The sequence below is a fragment of the Cnephaeus nilssonii genome (assembly GCF_951640355.1).
Source record: "Cnephaeus nilssonii genome assembly, chromosome: 23".
In the NCBI taxonomy this organism is placed as follows: domain Eukaryota; kingdom Metazoa; phylum Chordata; class Mammalia; order Chiroptera; family Vespertilionidae; genus Cnephaeus; species Cnephaeus nilssonii.
This window is the reverse complement of record NC_137094.1, coordinates 13524824-13545924: the sequence shown is the minus strand read 5'-3', so window position 1 is coordinate 13545924 and position 21101 is coordinate 13524824. Positions and strand designations below refer to the sequence as shown.

The 21101-nt window shown below is 37.1% G+C and overlaps 1 protein-coding gene across 2 annotated transcripts in view; it reads left to right on the top strand.

The window, feature by feature from the left end:
- The window catches only part of WDR26 (WD repeat domain 26), a 38135-nt gene that overhangs the window by 8202 nt on the left and 8832 nt on the right, over nucleotides 1–21101 (top strand). For both annotated transcript variants that reach the window (XM_079763371.1, XM_079763372.1), the window contains exons 4-12: nucleotides 570–706; nucleotides 4191–4288; nucleotides 5725–5881; nucleotides 9196–9334; nucleotides 13640–13780; nucleotides 16512–16631; nucleotides 17970–18115; nucleotides 18611–18689; nucleotides 18977–19106. In XM_079763371.1, coding sequence (XP_079619497.1) covers nucleotides 570–706; nucleotides 4191–4288; nucleotides 5725–5881; nucleotides 9196–9334; nucleotides 13640–13780; nucleotides 16512–16631; nucleotides 17970–18115; nucleotides 18611–18689; nucleotides 18977–19106 — 1147 coding nt within the window. The remainder of the gene's footprint in view (nucleotides 1–569; nucleotides 707–4190; nucleotides 4289–5724; nucleotides 5882–9195; nucleotides 9335–13639; nucleotides 13781–16511; nucleotides 16632–17969; nucleotides 18116–18610; nucleotides 18690–18976; nucleotides 19107–21101) is intronic.

Below are 21101 nucleotides of genomic sequence, written 5' to 3'. Positions count from 1 at the left end.
CCATTTGCTGGGCAGCTCTCCTTACTTTTGATAAACCAAAATCTGACACTTTGCAACTTCTGCCTCATGTCTCTAGTTCTGCTTTCTGGTCTACTTAGTCCTTCTTTCACGTTGTGTTATAAGTAATCCCTTCATTAATGGAATTTTCTGTGTTTTTTCCAAAACCTGTTCCCTAAAATGTTCCCACTGCCCATTATAAAAGCCCCAGGCTTTTTTTAGAAAGAAAATTTAGAATACTGTAAATAGTTCTAAATTTTTATAGAAGAAATAAAATTCTAGGTGAATGTTTTGAGGGCAGAATTCTTATTTGTTTTGATGTCGTTAATGATCATATCTAATTTGAGGTTATTCAAAACTGTTGTGTTAAGACATGGAATTGAGCAAAGTCACATTTAATAAATATACTGTGACTCCATTAAACCCAAATATTTTGAGTCATATTAAAGCTTTTTAAAAAGTTATTGTCAAAGGGCGTAGTAGAATGGTTTCTACTGTTCTGTTTAGGCACAAACATTTTCTGAACCTTCCATCAACTTTTTTCCCCTGACTGCTGCTTTCTGTCATGTCAGAGGATGAAGTTTTTGCTGCTGCAGCAGAAGTACCTGGAATACCTGGAGGATGGCAAGGTCCTGGAGGCCCTTCAAGTTCTGCGCTGTGAATTGACGCCACTGAAATACAATACAGAGCGCATTCATGTTCTCAGTGGGTAAGGAAGCCTCGTTCTTAGACTCCAGGTTGATGGAGGACTGTAGCTTTTTCAAGGTCAGCTTTCAAAGTTACATCTCTTTAACATTTTTCCAAGATCTGAATATTGCTAAATTCTTAGGTAACACTAGCCTGGTAGATTCACTTATAGATGTACTCCGTATTAGAATAGAGAAATATTTAAGTGGGTGAACGGAAGGAGAAATACGTATTGCTGGTGAAAGGCCATTTCAGAATCTTCTACAAAAAACTAAATGTGAAAGTATTTCATAAGTTGGAAATGGTTTATCCATTGAAGTTTCCAGAATTAATGCATATATTCTCTTAATGTATACTTATCATGTACCAGGTCCTTGCTAAGCACTTCATATGTACAATCTCATTTTATTTTCATGTCAATCCTTTAAAAGTTAGAGTACCCAAAGGCTTGGTTCTGGACCTCCTTTCTGTTCTGTCTAAACACTCTTCCAAGGTACCCTCATTTTGTACCAGGCCTTTGCATACCATCGATGTGCCGGTGGCTCTTAAATTCACCTTTCATCTGAACTCCCAGCGTACATATCTCATAGCCTACTTGACAGTTTCCGTTTGGCTCATAGGTGCCTCAGTTAACTGTTCAAAACAAAATTCTTGATTCCAGTTGCCCATCCACCCACTTGACTCTCACTGACCTGTTCCTCATTTCAGTAAGTGGTAAGACCTTTTACCCACTTGTTCAGACAAAAAACTTAAGCCTCATCCTTACTTTTTATTTTTCAAATTACAAGAGAAAGTTGGTTTAGAAAATTCTAGAGGTGGTAGAAGTGAACCAGCTGGGCTGCATAAGCTGAGGAAACAAGTTATAGAGGCAGAAAAGGCCCTTGGAACTTAGGAGGGAGAAAGGCAAAGATAATGCCCTGGGAGGGTGGGGGAAAGAAGACAGGTAAGGGCCTAACTCTAAAGCATCCCAGATTTGTCCATTTCTCTCACCTCCACAGTTTCTACCCTAGTTAAGCCATAAGCGCCTCTCCCTCCCTAACAGTGCATATTCCACACAGCAGCCACAGAAACACATAAGCAAAACATGTATTACCCCATTTCTCTCCTTTTCTTAAAACTGTCCACTGGCTTTCTAGCATGCTTAAAATGCAGAAACTCTGCCCAAGCCCACAAGCGCCCTGATCCTTTCCTGCCACCCGTTCCCTTACTCATTGCTGTAGTGACACTAACGTTAAGGCATTTTATCCTGCCTGTTCACTTTATCCTAAATGCTCTTCCCTAATCTCTGCAGAGTTGGCTCAGGTCCCAACCCAAATATCCGCTCCTGAGACCACCACCAGGCATTCTCTGTCACATCACTCTGCTTTTACTTTTCTTTTCTTTATAGCATTTTTCATAACATGATACAGCCCCTGCATCTAGAACAGGGTGGGGAGTGTCCAGCCCTCAAGCCATATAAGGCCCGTGAAATCATTTGGTCTGGCCATGGAACCACAGGTGGGACTCGAAATTCAATGAATCTGGGAGCTTTTTTCATAGCAACATAAATTTATATTAAGCAAACGATATTATAAATATCCAAATGGCCCTGGGCAGAAAAAGGGTTCCCCACCCCTGATCTAGAGCAATATCTCACACATAATGAGCTTTCAAAAAGGTAGGCCCTAAGATGTACAGGGTTCATTTTAGGGTTTTTGCAGATAAGGAATCTAAACCTCAGAGAGGTGAAGTAAGCAGCCCAAGATACAGCTAGTAAGTCAGCCAAGATTCAAAACCTGGTTTGACTGATTCCAAAATCATTGGTCTTGACCCACTACTGCATCTTGAAATAGTCAGTTCTGCTGGATATTTCAGTATTGTAGCTGACACATTACTTTATTCGGATTACCTCTTTCAGAGGTGTCTGATTTCTGTGTCACCTAAGTGCCATTCACATGGTGGACTTCCTTTTCTGCTTTGGCAATAGTGCCTACAGTTTAGTCGTAGCGGTTTTCTTCTGCAGTGAGCTTCATCAGGTTTGTCCCTAGACTATTGCACATCAGTAAATGGCCCAGCGGTGACAAGATGTGGAGCTGACATCAGAACTCAGTCCAGTGTTTTCAGTTATGCCATGTGACTTCCTTTGAAACCTTAAGGTGTAATATTTTCAAAAAGGTGCAGAAACCGTTGTAGGTTATTTTTACAAAATTTAAAAAGTAAATGATTTTCTCAGAATTATTGATAATAAATTTTACTCCCAAAAGGATATTTTAGAAACCAAATTTTTGCAATATCCAGCTTAAATTTAATTACTCATACAATTTTTAAAAAATTAAATTCTCATCAGCTAAGGCGCTGTATACTAAATAGCAAGAGAAGAAGTAGTTCTGTTGTTGGGTGAAAGGCTATTAATTGATTTAAATGCTAAGTGCAATATGCTTTATGCAGTTAAGAAAAGGAGGAGGTGATACTCAGGTTAACTGAGAGGTTTCTGGTACTTATATTATCATATATTAAGCTCTGTGTGAATACCAGGTAGTGGACTGAGTACTTCATATGCTCATACTCCATCTCATTTAATCCTTACTGCCTTGTTTCATCCCCTCTTTACAAGTGAGAAGAACAGATTTGTCTGAGAACAGACAACAAATAGCAGGAGAGTTATTGCCAGGTCTAATCTCCATGTTTAAATAATGCCTTCACTTCTTTTGCTTTTAAAGCCCGTTCTTCTGAGAAGAGGCAGAACCAGGTCAGGGTCACACTTCCAGCAGGGGGCCCTCATGTATTCTCCAGAGTCCATGAACTTTAGCGTTTATGCCTCCTTCGGCACAGATAGTGAGGAATAAAGCAGTTCCCAAACTTCCTGCTTGGGGATCGCAGTACCTTTCACAGGATGACACAAGGATGGTTGTCCAATTATACCATTTCTTGAGTGACGTTTTTGATAATCTCTTAAAGGTATGTTGTTTTGTTTAATTAACTTAGTATTAACTTTTAAGGTTTTCTTTTGTATTACTAGTGAGAAGCTGTTAAGTTAGCATGGTGGTTAAGAGCAAGTTCTGCAGCTAGAGTGTCTGGATTCATGTTCCTACTTTGCCTCTTAACTTGACCCTAAGTCTGTGACTTAAGCTCTTTGTCTTCAATTCCTCATTTATAAAATTAGAATAATAGGGCATACTTCATACAGGATTGTTATGAGCATTAAATGAAGTAATAATAGATGTTGAATGCTTAGAGCCTGGCACACAATAAGAGCTATATATAGATAACGATTACAATATATATAAGAATATGTTCATAGATAATATATATTATAAAAACATGTGTTAAGCTACTTCTTTTATATTACATTTTTTAAATTATATCCAGATGCCAGGTTGTATTAATGAATTGGGTCCACTTAAGTTTTTCTTGATAAATGTTTCTTAGTAAGAACTAGCTATCTTGAGCAGAATCACTATTTTTCAATTATTTTTAATCCAGAGAAAAGGACTTGCTATTTGGTTCTTTCCCTGTCGTATTTTCAGGTATCTGATGTGTAGCCATGCAGAAGACCTACGTGCAAAAGCAGAATGGGAAGGCAAAGGAACAGCTTCCCGATCGAAGCTGTTGGACAAACTTCAAAGTGAGAGTCTTAATTTTTTGGTGTCCCTGTATTTGTTCTTAGAGTAGAAATGGGTATTGTGAGTCAATTAGGAGGGCTTGTGTCTAGACACACTCTTATTGAATGGTTATTTAGGGAAAGGTTGTAGGGAGGTCCATCAAGAGAACCCTGTAAACCAGAGGTTTCCAACTCTGCCATGGAGTCTAAGAAGCTTCCCTCCGCAGAAGTGAGAGGGTGCTGGTCCCAGGCAGTTCCCCTTTCTTTTGTTTTATGTAGCGATGCTCCCCGTAAGATTTTGTTTGTGGGAAAAGTGCTGTGGTTAGGCAAAAAATATATATAAACCACAGCTGTAAACCATGAGTGTTGTAAATATTGTGTGTTCAATGATAAGGCCCAGATTTCTTCTGTAAATTGTTTTACCCTCCCCTCAACTATGTTCTGTGGCTTCCAATTTAGGGTAGGAGTTTCATTTTTGCCACATCTTTATATAAACGACTAGAGGCCTGGTGCACTAAATTCATGCATGGGGGGGTTGGGGGCCTTCAGCCCAGCCTGCACCCTCTCCAATCCGGGACCCCTCAGGGGGTGTCCGACTGCCAGTTTAGGCCCGATCCCCACACAGCCTGTTCGGTCGTCCATTCGGTTGCGATGGTCACTTAGGCTTTTATATATATAGATCTTTCCCTCTGTGCTTAAGTCATGTTACTCTTTATATTTCATGTTGATCTGAGAACAGAGATCCTAAGAATCAGAAAACCATGTGACTGGGAGGTATAAGACATTAAGGATCAGAATAGATTGGTATCAGTATCAAGACACCAGTTATTTTTTGAATTTTCATTGGCATTAGAAGCAACTAGAATTTGGCTTGTTCCAGGATTTTGACTTGTTCTTTGTTAACTGGAATTTTTTCTTATACTTTTAGTGATGCATTGTCTCCCTCTCACACATCATCTTTATTTTGTTTTCATTGTTACCACCTTTTTCTTTTATTTTTTTACTTAATTTTTTAAGTATATTGATTTCAGAGAGGAAGGGAGAGGGAAAGAGTGATAGAAACATCAATGATGAGAATCATTGATCAGCTGCCTCCTGCACGCCCCCTATTGAGAATCGAGCCTATAACCTGGGCATGTGCCCTGACCAGGAATTGAACCATGACCTCCTGGTTCATAGGTGGACTATCAACCACTGAGTCACACCTGCCAGGCCGTCTTTTTCTTTTTTTATTGATTTTTTTGTTTGTTGTTTAGAAGATCCACATATTAAAGCCCTCCTGTTCAGGTATCTTCCATTCTATATCTGCAGACAAATATATATTCATAAAGCTCATGTTACATCGCCCAAAACTGCTCTATTTAAGAACAATATTATAAAGTAACTGTCTTATGTAAAAGTTTATCCTGTTTTGTTTTTTAATTTTTATTTCTCTTTTTAAAAATGTCTTCTATTTAAAGCGTATTTACCACCATCGGTGATGCTTCCCCCACGGCGTTTACAGACTCTCCTGCGGCAGGCGGTAGAACTACAGAGGGATCGGTGCCTATATCACAATACCAAACTTGATAATAATCTAGATTCTGTGTCTCTGCTTATAGATCATGTTTGTAGCAGGTAAGAGGAAATTTAAATTCTGAAGTATGCTGACATTTTACAGGCTCAATTTGAACTTGAATAAGATGTTTCCTTTTTTAGTTTTGTCCTGTAGCTATAAAACAATTCATGTCTGATTTAGCATCTGTTCATAAGTAAAGCTAGAGCTACTGAAGTTGAAAAGTAAGAAAACTGTGTATATGTTGATGTACAGCAAGCCACCCTGGAGAACTGAAGCTGGAAACCATGGATGGTCATTTCTTTCTCTGGCCATTTTTTTAGGGACGGGTAAGGGACATTAGGTAAGAATGCCAGGGCCCAGTGCTTGGTGTCCCTGGATGCCAGAGACCACTTAGTGGCTCTTGTTCTGGACATTATGGCTATTTTAACTTTGGCCCAAATTATTTCCTGCCCCAAAATACTTTTTCCTAATGCAAGTTCTGCTAAAAATGGTTAGACTAGCAGTGTTAACTTTCTGGTGTGGGTTTTGTTTTTATACCTACCTATATACATTGTTTAACTTGTAAGAATTCAGGCTTCACTTTTGATGTTAGGAGTGTTTTGAATATAACAGTCCCTACTATTTTAGTAAACTCCAAAATGAAAACATAGCTTTTAATTTTTAAGATTCTGAAAAAAAAAAATTGTGAAATCTTTCAAACTCCAGGAAGGAGATGATGGGGGTCTGGGGGACCAAATAGGAACAGCGGCAGTAATGTGGTCAGTCTCTTCTCCAGACAACATCGAAGAACTGCTGGAAGGAGCATGGCTAGGAAGGACAGAAATACATAAGTGTGAGGGCTTTGGAAAACTGAGGAACTTTGGAGTAACTCTCAGAATTACACACATGCACTGTGATTTACGCTAATTTTTTAGGTATGCAGAAGCTACTTTCACATGTAGGTGAATTCTCACCTCATTCTCCCTAGTTGCAATAAAAAATAATAATTTATTTGCGCTACTGGCCTTAAATTTCAAGTGTTATTTATCTTAAAGTACTAGGTAATTACTTGGTGCATGTCTTAAATGTTCTAAAAGAAAATAATTAAAGATCCTTTTCCTTTATCTCTTTACTCTTGAACATTATTCTTTGACTTGGTAAGTCTTTCATTTAAATTGAGTAGAGGTCGGAGGAAATCATAGATTAAAAGACTATATGGTTTCTTATTTCATAGTTCCTTTAGGGAATTTGAGACCGGTTTGAAAATTAAGGCAGTTGTGAACCCAAGTCTTTTTTTTGCTTCTTGAGTTCATTGTTGGTGGAATGCACTGAAAGGTATTTATGGCAGACTTCATGATTCAAAGGTGTCAGTAGGTTAAGAGATTGCCTTCCTGTTGGGAAACTGAAATCTATGAGAGTGTGACCTACGTTTTTCCTAAGTGTTTTAACTTCTATACCAATACCTTTGAAAGTAAATGATAGAAGATATTTGGTCTTCAAAAGAAAAGTCGATGTTTCTTATCTGCTTCACTCCTTTTTAAAACTATATTTTAGCATTGAAACTAGAAAACTATTTTCACAAGCTAAATCTTAGCATTGAAATGAAATACCAGCTCTTCTCTCTGGAGAGTAGAAAATTGATTATGATTAAGTAAATTATAACTTTTTTCTTTTTTTATAATCTTCACCCAAGGATATTTTTCTATTGATCTTTTGGAGAGAGTGGAAGAGAGAGGGAAAGAGAAACATCGATGTGAGAGAAACGCATCGATTGGTTGCCTCCTGCATGAGTCCCGACCAGGGCCAGGGCTGGGGAGGAGTCTGCAACCAAGGTATGTGCCCTTGACCAGAATCGAACCCGGGACCCTTTGGTCCGCATGCCGATGCTCTACCCACTGAGCCACAGTGGCTAGGGCTAAATGATAACTTTTAAAAATATCCTAATCAGCACTTAGTAGTTTTCATTAGATTGTACATTATTTACATTTTTCACAGTTAATATATACATATTTTTTGTTAAGTTTGACCAGTAAAGAATAGGGTTGTGTGTTTTTTAATGACTTGGTGGGGTTTTTTTTCAGCAGCAACCAATGGAAGGATGTCTCCACAGATTGCTTTACAAATACTAATTTTTAAGTAAAGTATTATGTAATATTTTATAGAAACTTAAAATGCTAGGGTTCAGTTTGATTAAAATGCTACATTTTATTCAGTTTTATTTGGGAAGGTACTGATATTTTTAACACCATCTTAAATTTTAAATTTACTTGAATACGTAGATAAACTATCACTTGTATACATCTAAAATTAGTCTTTTAATAAACAGGGGGCTATTAGTCTTTTAAAAGGTTAAGTAACAATAAAATAATGACAATTTACCATTTTAGTGACATTCAAATGTAACTGATTATCAGACTAGATGATTGGTGCCCTGTAATGTTTGTTTATTGTGAGAGTGTGTGTTAAAGCTGGGAGCAGGGAGACAAAGGGAGGGCTTAGGGAAGAAGAAACAACAGGGGAGCCGAGGCGGCGCTCTGCATTGGCTCCCTAGAAACATTGTAGGAAAGACGTGAGCCAAGGCCGAGCTGCTGTGAGCTCACGTGGAAGTCACAGAAAAGGGGGCCTTGGAGGCAGGACCAAGGGATTTGCCCAGGATGAGCTGCCACTGCCCACTGCTCTCCTGATGGCAAGGCTCTGGGAACCCTTAGAGTTTAGGAGGAAGTAAAAAGTTCATGCCCAGGAAGGGGCATGGGTGTGCTGTAGAGCAGCAGTCGCCAACCTTTTGGACCTCGCGGACCACCAGTGGGCGACCGCTGCTATAGAGCAAGCCCACAACAGGTCTTTGTTTTGAGGGGTTTTATCTTTTTCCTGTGGGTGAGAATCTTGGGAGCATTTCAGCAGAATATTCAACAGCTTTCCAGGTGCGTTTTTAACTTGCTGATGCTTCAAAATGAGCGCATAGAGGAGTTTGGGGTTACTCTTTGGTCTGCTTTACTGTGTTACTTTTATCTGTCTAGTTTTAATCGGGTTTTTGTTACTATATTTGTTCCCCTGACTTCATCTGTCCTTTGGGTTTAGCTCTGTGCCCTATAATTTTGATTGTGCATCAGTCCTTTTTAGAAATATTTTGCTACTCTGATTTTAGATGTCTCTTAAAAAGAATAAATTGTAAATTGAACCAAATTTTGGGTTACTGATTTCCCCTAAGATTGCCTTAACTAATGTATTCCGTCTTTATTTGACAAATCAATGTAAACTTGATTGTTAAGATTTACAAATGCTTTCATATCTTATTTTTAAAGTTTTTGATCTCCAAAGAAGTTTTATCAGTTGTTTAACCTTTGTGATTAATCTGTTTTGAAAGAATAATGATTTGTGGACTTCTTTGTTTCAGGAGGCAGTTCCCATGTTATACTCAGCAGATCCTTACGGAGCATTGTAATGAAGTGTGGTTCTGTAAATTCTCTAACGATGGCACTAAACTAGCAACAGGATCAAAAGATACAACAGTTATCATATGGCAAGTTGATCCGGTATGTACTCTAGTATGAGTGTTTAGATTGCAAAGAGAGATCATTTTAAATCTAATTGAGTACACATTTTTAATGTATGCACATACAGATAATATTTTGCAAGAACCTCTTTTGTCATCTCTGTCATGTCTTACCTCTTTCTGTATTGTCTAGGTTATGGGTATAAAAATTATCAAAATTGTTGAGTGTGATATGCGAGTGATTGTACTAAGTCTGTGTGTGCATTGTTTAATTTACTCCTCTGAATAACTCTCTGAGATACAAACATCTCCTTTCTTTAAATGAGAAAACTGATACAGAAGCTAAATGCCCAGGCTCTTACAGCTAGTAAATGGAAGAGTTAGACTCAAATCCAGGAATGTTTTTATTCCAGACCTGCTCTTAATGTAATTTTTATCTTAGTTAAGACTTGATTTATGGACTAATACAATGCCCTTCTGTCACAAGTTAGAAAAGACTCATCACCATTTTGCCTTTTGAAATATTTCATTGTTTTGTATAATTTGTGGAACTTCTGTTACACACACACACACACACACACACACACACACACCTTTTTATTCCCAGTGATACATATGAGCAGTATTGTATTCTGGATTTAAAATTCTAAGTTTTAAAATCAGGTTTGTCATTGTGTGTAACCAGGTGACCTACAGATTTGTTGAAATAAGTATTTCCATTTCTTTCAGCCACTTGGACATTTATCAAGCAATCAAAGAAGTTCATGGCTCTCGATAGGTTAAGGAAATGTATTTGGTTAGCAGTCCTTCACCTAAAATCATAAAGTGAATGATCTTTTTTTAAAAATTTAGAATTAGAATATATTAGCCCAAGATAAAGACCTTGGACTCCGATGTTGAAAAATAGAGAAAAGGATCCATAGAAGGAAATATTTTTTTAAAAAGAGATTCAAATTGGAGGACATACATCAAACTTGTGTATCTGTAATATACTATGAATGAAGAAAGTAAGTAAGAGCTAGTCTTTGCCTTAAAGGAGGTGTTCTTCACTTTTTGTTGTGCCATGTACTCCTCTGTCATTCTGATGACCCCGTCAACCCCTCTGCAGAACATGTTTTTAAATACATAAACCAAAACACATAGAAAGCCCAAGTATATGTTACATATTAATTACTAAGGAAACCCAATTATAGTGAAACATAGTTATCAAAATAGTACAAAAACAGATACAGTATAATAATACATTGCTTGTTTATTAACATTTGAATAACAAATTATAATAGCAGATCTAATAACTACCAAAATTTTGAAGTAGGGATGAGCATAAGTAGTATTTTGAGATTTCTGCAACAACTATAATGATGTGAAAATATTTGAGATTTTTATTATTAACAGTGTACTAATAAGCCTAATATGTTGCCTGATATAATAACTAACACTATACCTTGTTAATTACCTACATTCAAGATTGAAGGAAATACTGAATTTTAGCCCATGGTTCTTAAAAATAAAGATGTGCTTTTCCTCTCATTTATGTTCAAGGATCCCCACTTCTATTCCTGATTGACTCCTTGGAGGTCTCAGGGATCTAGAGTTTAGGAAAGGAAATTAGCACTGAAATAGTATCACACAATATACATAAAGTTTTATGAGAACACAGGAGCTTCACAGGGAGAGCCCCTCATGTGCGCCTTGCTGTGCATAACACAGGGAGAGACAGGAACAGGGCATTTTAGAAAGAGGGGAAGGTTTCCTCACCCCCAAATATGAGAATAGTATGAGTAAGGCAAAGAGTGGGAAATAAGGGTAGGAAAATAGTTTCTAACCATGGCCTTTGAATACTACTCTGAAGAGTTTTGTGTTCAATCGTCAGTTATTCTCAGATGTCTGAAAAGAGAGCAACAATATCAAAACTATTCTGCTTTTTGCTAGCAGCAGTGTGTAAGAGCCACTTTTGTTTGGAAAGTAAGACATGTAAGTCTCAGGTGAAGAAGGAGTAAATAATTATGTAGGCAAAGCTAGTTACAACTGGCCCTTGGGTGAAAGAAAACATGGCAGAGCATTTGGGCAGTTTTGGGGAAGAGGTTTCGCAGACTAGGAAGTGAGGTTAATGAATTCAGGAGCGGCCAGATGAAGAGGCTCTTGTATACTTTGCTAAAGAATTTAGACTTCCTTGCCAGTGCTTCCCAGAGTGCTTTTGTCAGAATTCTGGTTGTGCAGAATGCTAATAGATGTTACGTGTGAAGGGCTTTTGTGGCCAGATTAGTTGGGAAATGTAGAGTTAATGCTTACATTCCAATCTGAGAAGTTGTGGGTTTAGTTTGGTATGATGGTATTTTGTTATGTCCAATACTATTTGAAACACTTGTGAGAAAATTGGTGATCTTTTTGCATACCGGTTTTGTATTTTTTAATGGCTTTAAAAAAAAAAACCAACAACTTAGAGAACCTTAAGATTTGAATTGCTGTGATTCCACTGCCTAGTTTCTTTTAGCAAGTTTTCTTACCTTTGCCTCTAAAAAAACAAGAGTTTTGCCCATTCCCCCTGTCAAAATCTAAAAGTTAAGTGGATTCCATGAACATGGTATTTCTACTTTGGGTAGATTAGTATAGAGAGACTGTTCTTGTGAGAATATAGTATTAACCCTTTGCACTCTCTTGCTTTTTTCTTGATTCCTTTATTCTACTCGGGATTTAATGCTAACCGTGTCGAGTCACACTCGACATCCGAGTGCAAAAGGTTAATATCCTCTCTTTTTTTCAACTTTAGACTAAAGTCTGAAACATTGCTTTTTCCCACCTCTAGTTAAATCCCTACCTCTATTTCCTGTCCACCTCCATCAATATCTCCTAAGACAGAAATTGCAAGTTGTCTTGGAACATTTCTTATCTCGTTCTGTTCTGTCAATTCTGTGTCCCAAGAATAATTTGATCTGACCTCTTCCCGTCCCAACTGTGTTCCTTTAGGACCTCATTTCTTGTCTTAACTCTGGCTGTTGCATTGACTTTTTAAGGGTGTCCTTATCCTGTGTCCCTTCATTCTGATTTGTCTTCTACATTGTTGTGTGAGTTCTCTTCCTAAAGCCAAATATCATGTATGTACTCCACAGCTAAAAAGTCTTAAGTGGCTCTTCACTCAGGATAAAATTTAAGCCCTTTACCCTAAAATAAAGATGTCTAGTTCATCACTTGCCACTTCCATGTTTGCTCTCTACAGTTCATCCTGCACAGCTCAAGCGTATCTTGAGTTGTTTAGAGTCAGGCGACCCAGGTTCCAATCCCTAGTTGTAAACAGAGGCAAGTTCTACCCTCTCTAAACCTTCATCTCCCTCTCTCTAAATGGAGGGGGAGGAGAATACTTACCGTTCAGATGTATGAGGGTTAAATGAGATACTGTTTGTGAACAGGGCTAATGTTGATTACCACCCAAGTGGCAGCTCTGCTGGTGGGAATGTAACGTACTAGTAGAGACATTTGGAACACAGTTGGGCAGTTCCTCAGAATATTAATCCTGAATTCCACTCCCAGATAAGCTGCCCAAGAGAAGAAAACCTAGGTCTGTACAAAAACTCATACATAGAGGCAGCAGCATTATTTATAATAGCCAAAAAGTAGAAACAGTGCCAATGTTCATCAACGGATGAGGGAATAAACCAAGTATGGTACATCCATAAAGTGGAATATTATTCAAGAATTTTAAAAAATGAGATACTGATACATTCTACAACATGGATGAACCCTGCAACATGCCAAGTTAAAGAAGCCAATTACAGAAGGCCACATGTTGTATGATCCATTTATATCAAATGCTCAGAATAGGCAAATCCATAGAGAAAGTGCAGTTGCCAAGGGAAGAGGAATGGTGAATAACTGCTAATGAATATTAGTTTCTTTTTGGGGTGATGAAAATATTATCAAATTAGATAGTAGTGATGGTTGCACAACTGTGTGAATATACTAAACACCACTGAACTGTATACTTCAAAAGACTGAATATTAGGTATATATCTCAGTAAAGCTGTTTTTAAAAAACAAGTAAGAGGTAGCACTTACTACTCCTACCTGTCTTTCATTTCCTTGAAAGCCCCCCAAGGACATTATCTGTGTCATCTTTATGTTTCCATCTAGCACACAATGTCCTGTGTAAAGTCCATGTTTAATCGATGTTGCAGCATGAACAAGTCTTTATGAAGCAAGCTTGTCAGAGCTTCAGTTGGGGTGAAATTGTGAAACTTCCTCAGATTGTATTATCAAAGTATATCTTTGTAGCTATATAAATTCTCATGCCCACGAAACAGGGACTTTAAGGGTGGAAGTTAACTCAGCTGTCTGTTTCTCCTCCTAGGATACACACCTGTTAAAACTGCTTAAAACGTTAGAAGGACATGCTTATGGCGTTTCTTACATTGCATGGAGTCCAGATGACAACTACCTTGTTGCTTGTGGCCCAGATGACTGCTCTGAGCTTTGGCTTTGGAATGTACAAGTGAGCAAGTTCCATCCGTGGTATAGCCTTTAAGTGAAGCATAGTCATACTGCTCATTTTCATTATATGGAACAGAGCCATTCAACCAAAATTACCATACTCTGCTTCTTACAAAAGGAAATTCTTCAAATGGAACCCAAGTGTCCAGAAATTTTACAAATTTAAATATTAGGCTAAGTATAATAGAGTTTTTGGAAGAATGGTCAATAAGTATTTTCAGGAATGCTGTCCTGTAGAATTCATGCTATTTACTATGGTACTTTGTATCTCCAAAAAGATTTTATATTTCATAGTTTTCATAAATGTACACAAAACTTACAAGTGTGAAGACATCAGCGTTAAATCAGATTTTCTATTCTAATGGCAATCGCACCATCTCCCTCCTTGTATTTAATTTTCTTTATTTAGTTTAGTAAATTTAAATGATGTTTTCAATACTTACTATTAAGGGTTTTATTACTGTTTCTAAATGAAAACATGAACTTTATCCAGGGCCCATTTTAGATAAACTCAGCATTAAGTTCACTCCATTATCTACAGTTTATGTTTTGGGAAACTTATACTTAGGATTTTTAAAAATTTTAATTAAAAACTTCCTTTGCTATGCTGATTGATTAGGTGATGTTTTTTTAACTCCTAGACTATGATTTGAGTATAAAAGTATAAATTTCTAGGAATAGATTTTGAGTCTGGGGAACTTGTAAGTAAGTTGATTTTAGCAAGACAGTGAAGATTAAACTGCATGGATATGACTCAAATAAAGATAGAGGATAAACTGAGTACTAAGATGTACCAAAAGATGATATGCCATAATTTTAACCCTGCTATTATATCAGTAAAATGTTCTTACTGCTCAGTCATTTATTTAAGATTCAACTCCAGCTTTTTATTAAAGAAACTTCCAAACATTAAGACAAGTTGAAAGAAGAGCACAATGTTACCCATATGCCGATCATTCTAGATTCAACGGTTGTGAACGTTTGTGTGTACATACATACATACATACATGCGTACAAATATGCATACATACACATTACACATATATTCATATTCAAAACATGTCAAAGTAAATTAGATATATTTTACCCCTAAATACTTAGCATGTATCTCCAAAAAAAATAATATCATATATAACCAAGTGCCATTATCTTATCAAAGAACATTAACTATAGTTCTCTGCTATCTAATACTCATTTCATCATTTATAATCCCAAATCATTCCCAAAGTGTCTTTATGCCATTTTTATCAAACCAGTATTGTATTTGGGGTTGAGTTCAGCTAGGGAGTGGCAAAGCACAAAATAGAATATATGACTTTCTCAATAAAACAGGTTTGAAGGGAATCTGACCTAAACAATAAAAATTGTTTCCATTAACGCTTTTTTCCCCCTCTCAAAAGCAGGGAAATGTAGTCATAATCCTGTAATAGAGACTCTTAACGTATAGTACCTGTTTAGTCTTCCTTTGAGTCAGTTTTTTAATTTCTGACAGTTAAAGTATTTTTAGCTTAACTGTTTTACTGTGCATGACTTTGCATACTTGTTCTGAAAGGGTGGTCTTTTTTAGTCAGTTTTCAAATTGTTCTGTTACGTTTTTAGGTAGGTTCCAAATTAATAGCCTCATATATTCACTATCCTGAACATAATAGAAGAAAAGGCCATTTCAGAACTTAGTGTATTAACATATTCCTGGATAGAAAATGCCGAGGGTTTAGCTGTTGCATGTGTATTTGTGCTTCTAGACTTCTATTTTAACCGTTTATATCAGCCAACCCAAAAATAAATAGGTGAGAGCAGTTAACAATATGGGGGAAGGATTTAAGATTGCTGAATATTTTTTTCAGTGTAAGGGAGACATCTGGTTTTCTATTTTTGTGCCCCCATTTCCTGATCATACACTTTGTTTTCACTCTTTTTTTTTTTTTACTTTTGATTACCCATTTCTCACAGGAAAATTATGCCCATGTACTTTTAATTATACCAAGGGCAGCTATTCTCTCTCAGATCCTGTTTCTAATCCATGAACAAAATGGAATCAAGACTAGATTAAATGGTATGTGTCTACCTTCTAAGTTGAATAACTTAGAAAAATAACAGGAGGATATTTGAAGGTTGTAACCACTAAATAGCCTTGCTTATTAGTTGGGAATGCTTTAGAATGGCTATTGCTAAATAGTACAGAAATTCCTCTCTCTTCTCTGTTACTTTTAGTTGAAGTAAAGTTACATATCAGAAAAATAATTTTCATTTCTCTTTTCCCATTTCCCTACTACATTTTGAGCATCTTGAATACGAAATTTAACACCCTTGGCCTAGTTAAAGGACATGGTTTTTCTACCTATTGGTGATATTTCTGAGGAATATTTAAAATAAAATGTGGCCTGAGAAGTCGTGGAAACTCAGAAGGAGTAGGTGTATAGTGTTAGACTTTTCATCTTACTTGGGAATGATTACATGTTTTAATTTATGAATGTAATTGATTTAAGATGAGAATTTTATTGGAGTTTATCTCATCATAGCTATTCTTTGGGTCACTGGTGCCAGGCATTGTTCAACTCCTGGGTTTTTCTCCAAGTCTTTAATTTCTCTTGTAAGTGCTAAAAGCATTTTTTCATAAGGCCAATTTAAGAAAACTAACCAGATCTCCCAGTTAGTATTCTTTTTTTTTTCTGTACACATTCCCTTTACAGGGGTTTCTTGAAGGTCTTACTCACAGTTTTATTTCTTTGTAGACGGGAGAGCTAAGGACAAAAATGAGCCAATCACATGAAGACAGTTTAACAAGTGTGGCTTGGAATCCAGATGGGAAACGCTTTGTAACTGGAGGTCAGCGTGGGCAGTTCTATCAGTGTGTGAGTATTTAGTTTTCCCTTTCAAATGTCTGCTTGTTTGAAAGCAAATTTAGTTCTGTTTAAAGAAAGAATTCACTTGACTTTTATAAAATATCAGAGGCCCAGTGTGTGGCCTGCGGGGATCAAGCAAAACCAGCAGTCCAGTGCCGCCTGCCATTCCTGCTCATCCCGGCCTGGCCCTGCTGCGCCTGCCACCACCACCGCTAGGTAGGCTCGCTGCTTGCTGCTCCACTGCGGTCTCCGGGCTACGGCAGCCAGCCATGAGCTCTACACATCTGGTGCCCCTCCATCAGCTGAGCCGCACTCCTGCTGTGGGAGTGCACTGACCACCAGGGGGCAGCTCCTGCGTTGAGTGTCTGCCCCCTGGTGGTCAGTGCACGTCATAGCGACCAGTCGTTCAGTCGCTTAGGCTTTTATATATATAGAAGATACTATACGGCCTGGCCAGTGTGGCTCAGTTGGTTGAGTGTCATCCCATGCACCAGGAGGGTACCCGTTCAATTCTCAGGGCATATGCCTGGGTTACGGGCTCGATCCCCAGTGGGGGGCATGTAGGAGGCAGCCAGTCGATGATTTTCTCCTATTGATGTTTCTGTCTCTTTCCCTCTCCTTTCCTCCCTCTAAAATCAATAAAAATGTATTTTTTAAAATTAAAATATACTATATCAAGACATTTTAACCATTTTAAGTGTTTGTGCAAAGTGTAGACCATGAGTTTAGTAAAATGTTTAAAATTCGTTTTACTAAGTTTGTGTCTAAACTTTTAGGATACATTATTTGGTATAGTGGTAGTTCCCGAATCTGTGAAATGCCCCTTAGCACTTTTAATATTCAAAAAGCTAATGATCTTGAGAGCCTTGATCTTTAGAACACGTTACAAATTTGGTGACATTTTTTAAAATGACATATTCCTAAGTTTTATAACTGTAATTATAGTTTTAGTAATCTTTTCATGTCTCAACTTCTGAATATTATAGGACAAACCCCAGTATAGTGAATTTTAAAGGTATGTTTGAATTGTTTTCTAATAGTGAGACATTTACTTGGAACTTAGGAATTCTTTCTTTCTTTGTGTTTATCTGTGTGTAGTGTTTTTGAAGGGAGGATAGATTGGCAGAGATGCTCACCCCCTCCCACTTTGGTGGTGGTATAATGAAATTGGACTTGTGTTCAGATTTTCATGATTAAAAACATTTAATGGAACAATCAGTCTGAGATTAGTCTCAGGAAAAGACAACCTTATTACAGAAAAATAAGGAATTGCTTTGTTTCTTTGCTTCCTGAGTGATGGTTGTTTATTTTTAATGACCAAGGTCATTGTCATTTTCTCCTGCTCAGGATTTAGATGGTAATCTCCTTGACTCCTGGGAAGGTGTGAGAGTGCAATGCCTTTGGTGCTTGAGTGACGGGAAGACTGTTCTGGCATCAGATACACACCAGCGAATTCGAGGATATAACTTCGAGGACCTTACAGATAGGAACATGTAACTATTTTTTGTATTCATTAAAACAACAATTATCTGGTTTATATTAAAATGTGTAGTTGAGGCCTAGCCGGTTTGGCTCAGTGGAAAGAGCGTCAGCCTGTGGACTGAACAGTCCCAGGTTCGATTCTGGTCAGGAGCACATGTGGCCCCCAGTGGAGGGTGTGCAGGAGGCAGCCAATCGATGGTTCTCTTTCATTGATGTTTCTTTCTCCCTTCCTTTCTGAAATCAAAAATATTTTTTTAAAATGTGTAGTTGAACTCGCTCTTTAGAAGAGTTTTTATGGATTTGGTGTTCATTAATTCTGTGGTGATTTGGATTGATGGTCAGGTGATGCTGAGTAATCCTTAACTCAAATTCTATTTCTTGTATATTAATGACTGCAGACAAAAGTGTGATATTTAAACTAGAACATTTTACATTTTAATAATTTGAATGTCTTGATTGCTTGATTCCTAGTATGTTGCTTTTGACAAATTGTTTTCTGGTTACAGAGTACAAGAAGATCATCCCATTATGTCTTTTACTATTTCAAAGAATGGCCGATTAGCTTTGTTAAATGTAGCAACTCAGGTAAGTTAGCTAATATGATTCTCAGAAAAATTTATCTTAGTTCTAATTTTAATTGTGATTTTTATTATAAATATAAACAAAAATATTTATACCACTTATTAAGATTATACTGCATGTGTTTGATCCTTAAGTGCATAGAATCAACTCTAAATTTGTCATACATTGGCATTTTACATAAATAGAAAATGAAAATATTCCATTAGGGAAAGGGATATTCACAGATTTTTTTTTAAAACTCTTTTTTTGAGTTGGTGTAAATAAATACCTGTATTCTCTTTTGTCTACAGGGAGTTCATTTATGGGACTTGCAAGACAGAGTTTTAGTAAGAAAGTATCAAGGTGTTACACAAGGGTTTTATACAATTCATTCATGTTTTGGAGGCCATAATGAAGACTTCATCGCTAGTGGCAGTGAAGGTAAATCATTTGTGTCACTATTCTTTCACATGTATTGGTGCGTTTAAAGTTCTATAATTCTTTCAATTTGTGAAGGTGGGCATGTCTCCAAGCAAGTTCAGATGTTAAATTTAAAATTGTAGGAGTTATTTATCCAGTACACTGTTAATTTGTCCTTTTTTGGAATGACCTGAGTCTTATCAGAAATCAGTAGTGCCTGTTCTGACCATGTGGAGATGTTTGGTGCCTGTATCAAGTCAAGATTTAGTTAAACCTTTCATATGTTGACTTGTTGTTTTTTCATGAGACTGATTTTTTTATCAGAGGTTAGTATATAAAAAGTCAAGGTTAATTGTGATGTTTTACCTGAACTTGCACAGAATTGACTATATAGGTAGATATATGGCATTTCTGTAATGGCCTCAGAGTAATTTAGTTGGATAATTCATATGGTCTCAGAAAGGCTGAAATTACAGAATTGTCTCTACCACCTTTTTGAGTAAGTTTATGCTCCAGTCTATCAGCATTAGTATTTCAAGCAAGCATATGCCTAAAGTAGTCAGTCTCACTTAAATATATAAATTGTTTAAAACATGTAAGCACAGATAAGTAAGGCAGTATTAAAAATTAGTGTACTTTTTAAGGTGACAGAGAAAGAAACATAAATAATGGCAAATTTATAGCAATTTTTCTTGGGGACTTGCTATACTGTTCTAAGTACTATGACAGCAAATTATTTAAATCACTTTTTAAAATACTGTGAATCTAGTTTTACAAGATACTCCAAGGAACTGGATCATGTTGGTAAACACTTTGGGGAATGTTCCATTTTTTATATAAGATCTTTAGTGTTCCAATCTTGCCAAAAAGCTCATCTCCATAAATAAGAGGACCACATGTGATCTGTGAGTTTTTCCTGAGTGTATAAGGTCTGTGTAAGGATTGGGACAAAAGCAGACATTTAGGAATTCAGACTTGAACGTGAAGTATATGAATTTATTCTCCCTACCCCCCGCCCCTGCTTCTCCCACCACCACCACCCCCGCCCCCAAAATCGGCGACAGACAGCATTTAGAGGAGAGAAGAGTGATTTGTTAGGTGACAGTTGAGTTTACTTCTTTCCAGTCAAAAAATCTTTTTTACCTGCTAGCTCAATGTTATGTTCCCCTGATTCTCTGCTGGTTTCTATTTTGATGTGGTCTAAATACAACTTCCTACCTGCCTTTTAGCCTCTCCTACTCTAAGATCTTTTCCCCAGTGCTCTTTTCAATCATGGTTCTAGTGGGTTTTCCCCTCTTAATTATTCCTCACAACCCCCGGTAGGTCTTAAAAAAATAGTATGTTCTCTAGAAGTGCTTTAATATGTATGGCTATCATTATCCTTAGTCATGCTATTTCTTCCCCCTCCCTCCCCCCAACTAACTCAGAACTAAGTCTGGTGAATAATGTAGTTATACCACATTATATTCTGTGTAAGGCTAAACATGAAACATGTTTATTTTGAACAGCATGTGGATGCAGTGAGTGTATTATCTCCGAAGGTGACCACACTAATTCATTTGTCATTTATTTATAAGGAATATATTCCAAAGACCTGCCAAATTCACAAGTATGTGAATGCCAATATCAAGTAGAGCAGTTAGAAAACCTTCCCCCAAAAACACTGTGCCTTTACCCCAGCCTTTTCACTGTGCTGGCAACACAGAGGAGAACTACTGATTTTGTGCCTTTGCGTAAGCTCTGGGTTCCCCACATTGGTGCGGCAAGCAGGGCTTGACCGCAGAGTTGTCATTCTGACCTTGACTACTTGTTGCTGCATCTTCGGGAAATATCCTCCTTGGATATGTGTTCATAAAAGCATTTTCCTCCAAGTGTAGCAGATTTTGGTTGCATTCACACTTTTCAAGCCTGTAATCTTTCTCTCTCGTTGACTTTTTCAGTTCAAGAAGAAAAAACTAATCCGCTTTCTTTCTTTATTTTGCTATTTGCATTTTATGCAAGGAAAAAAATATTTTC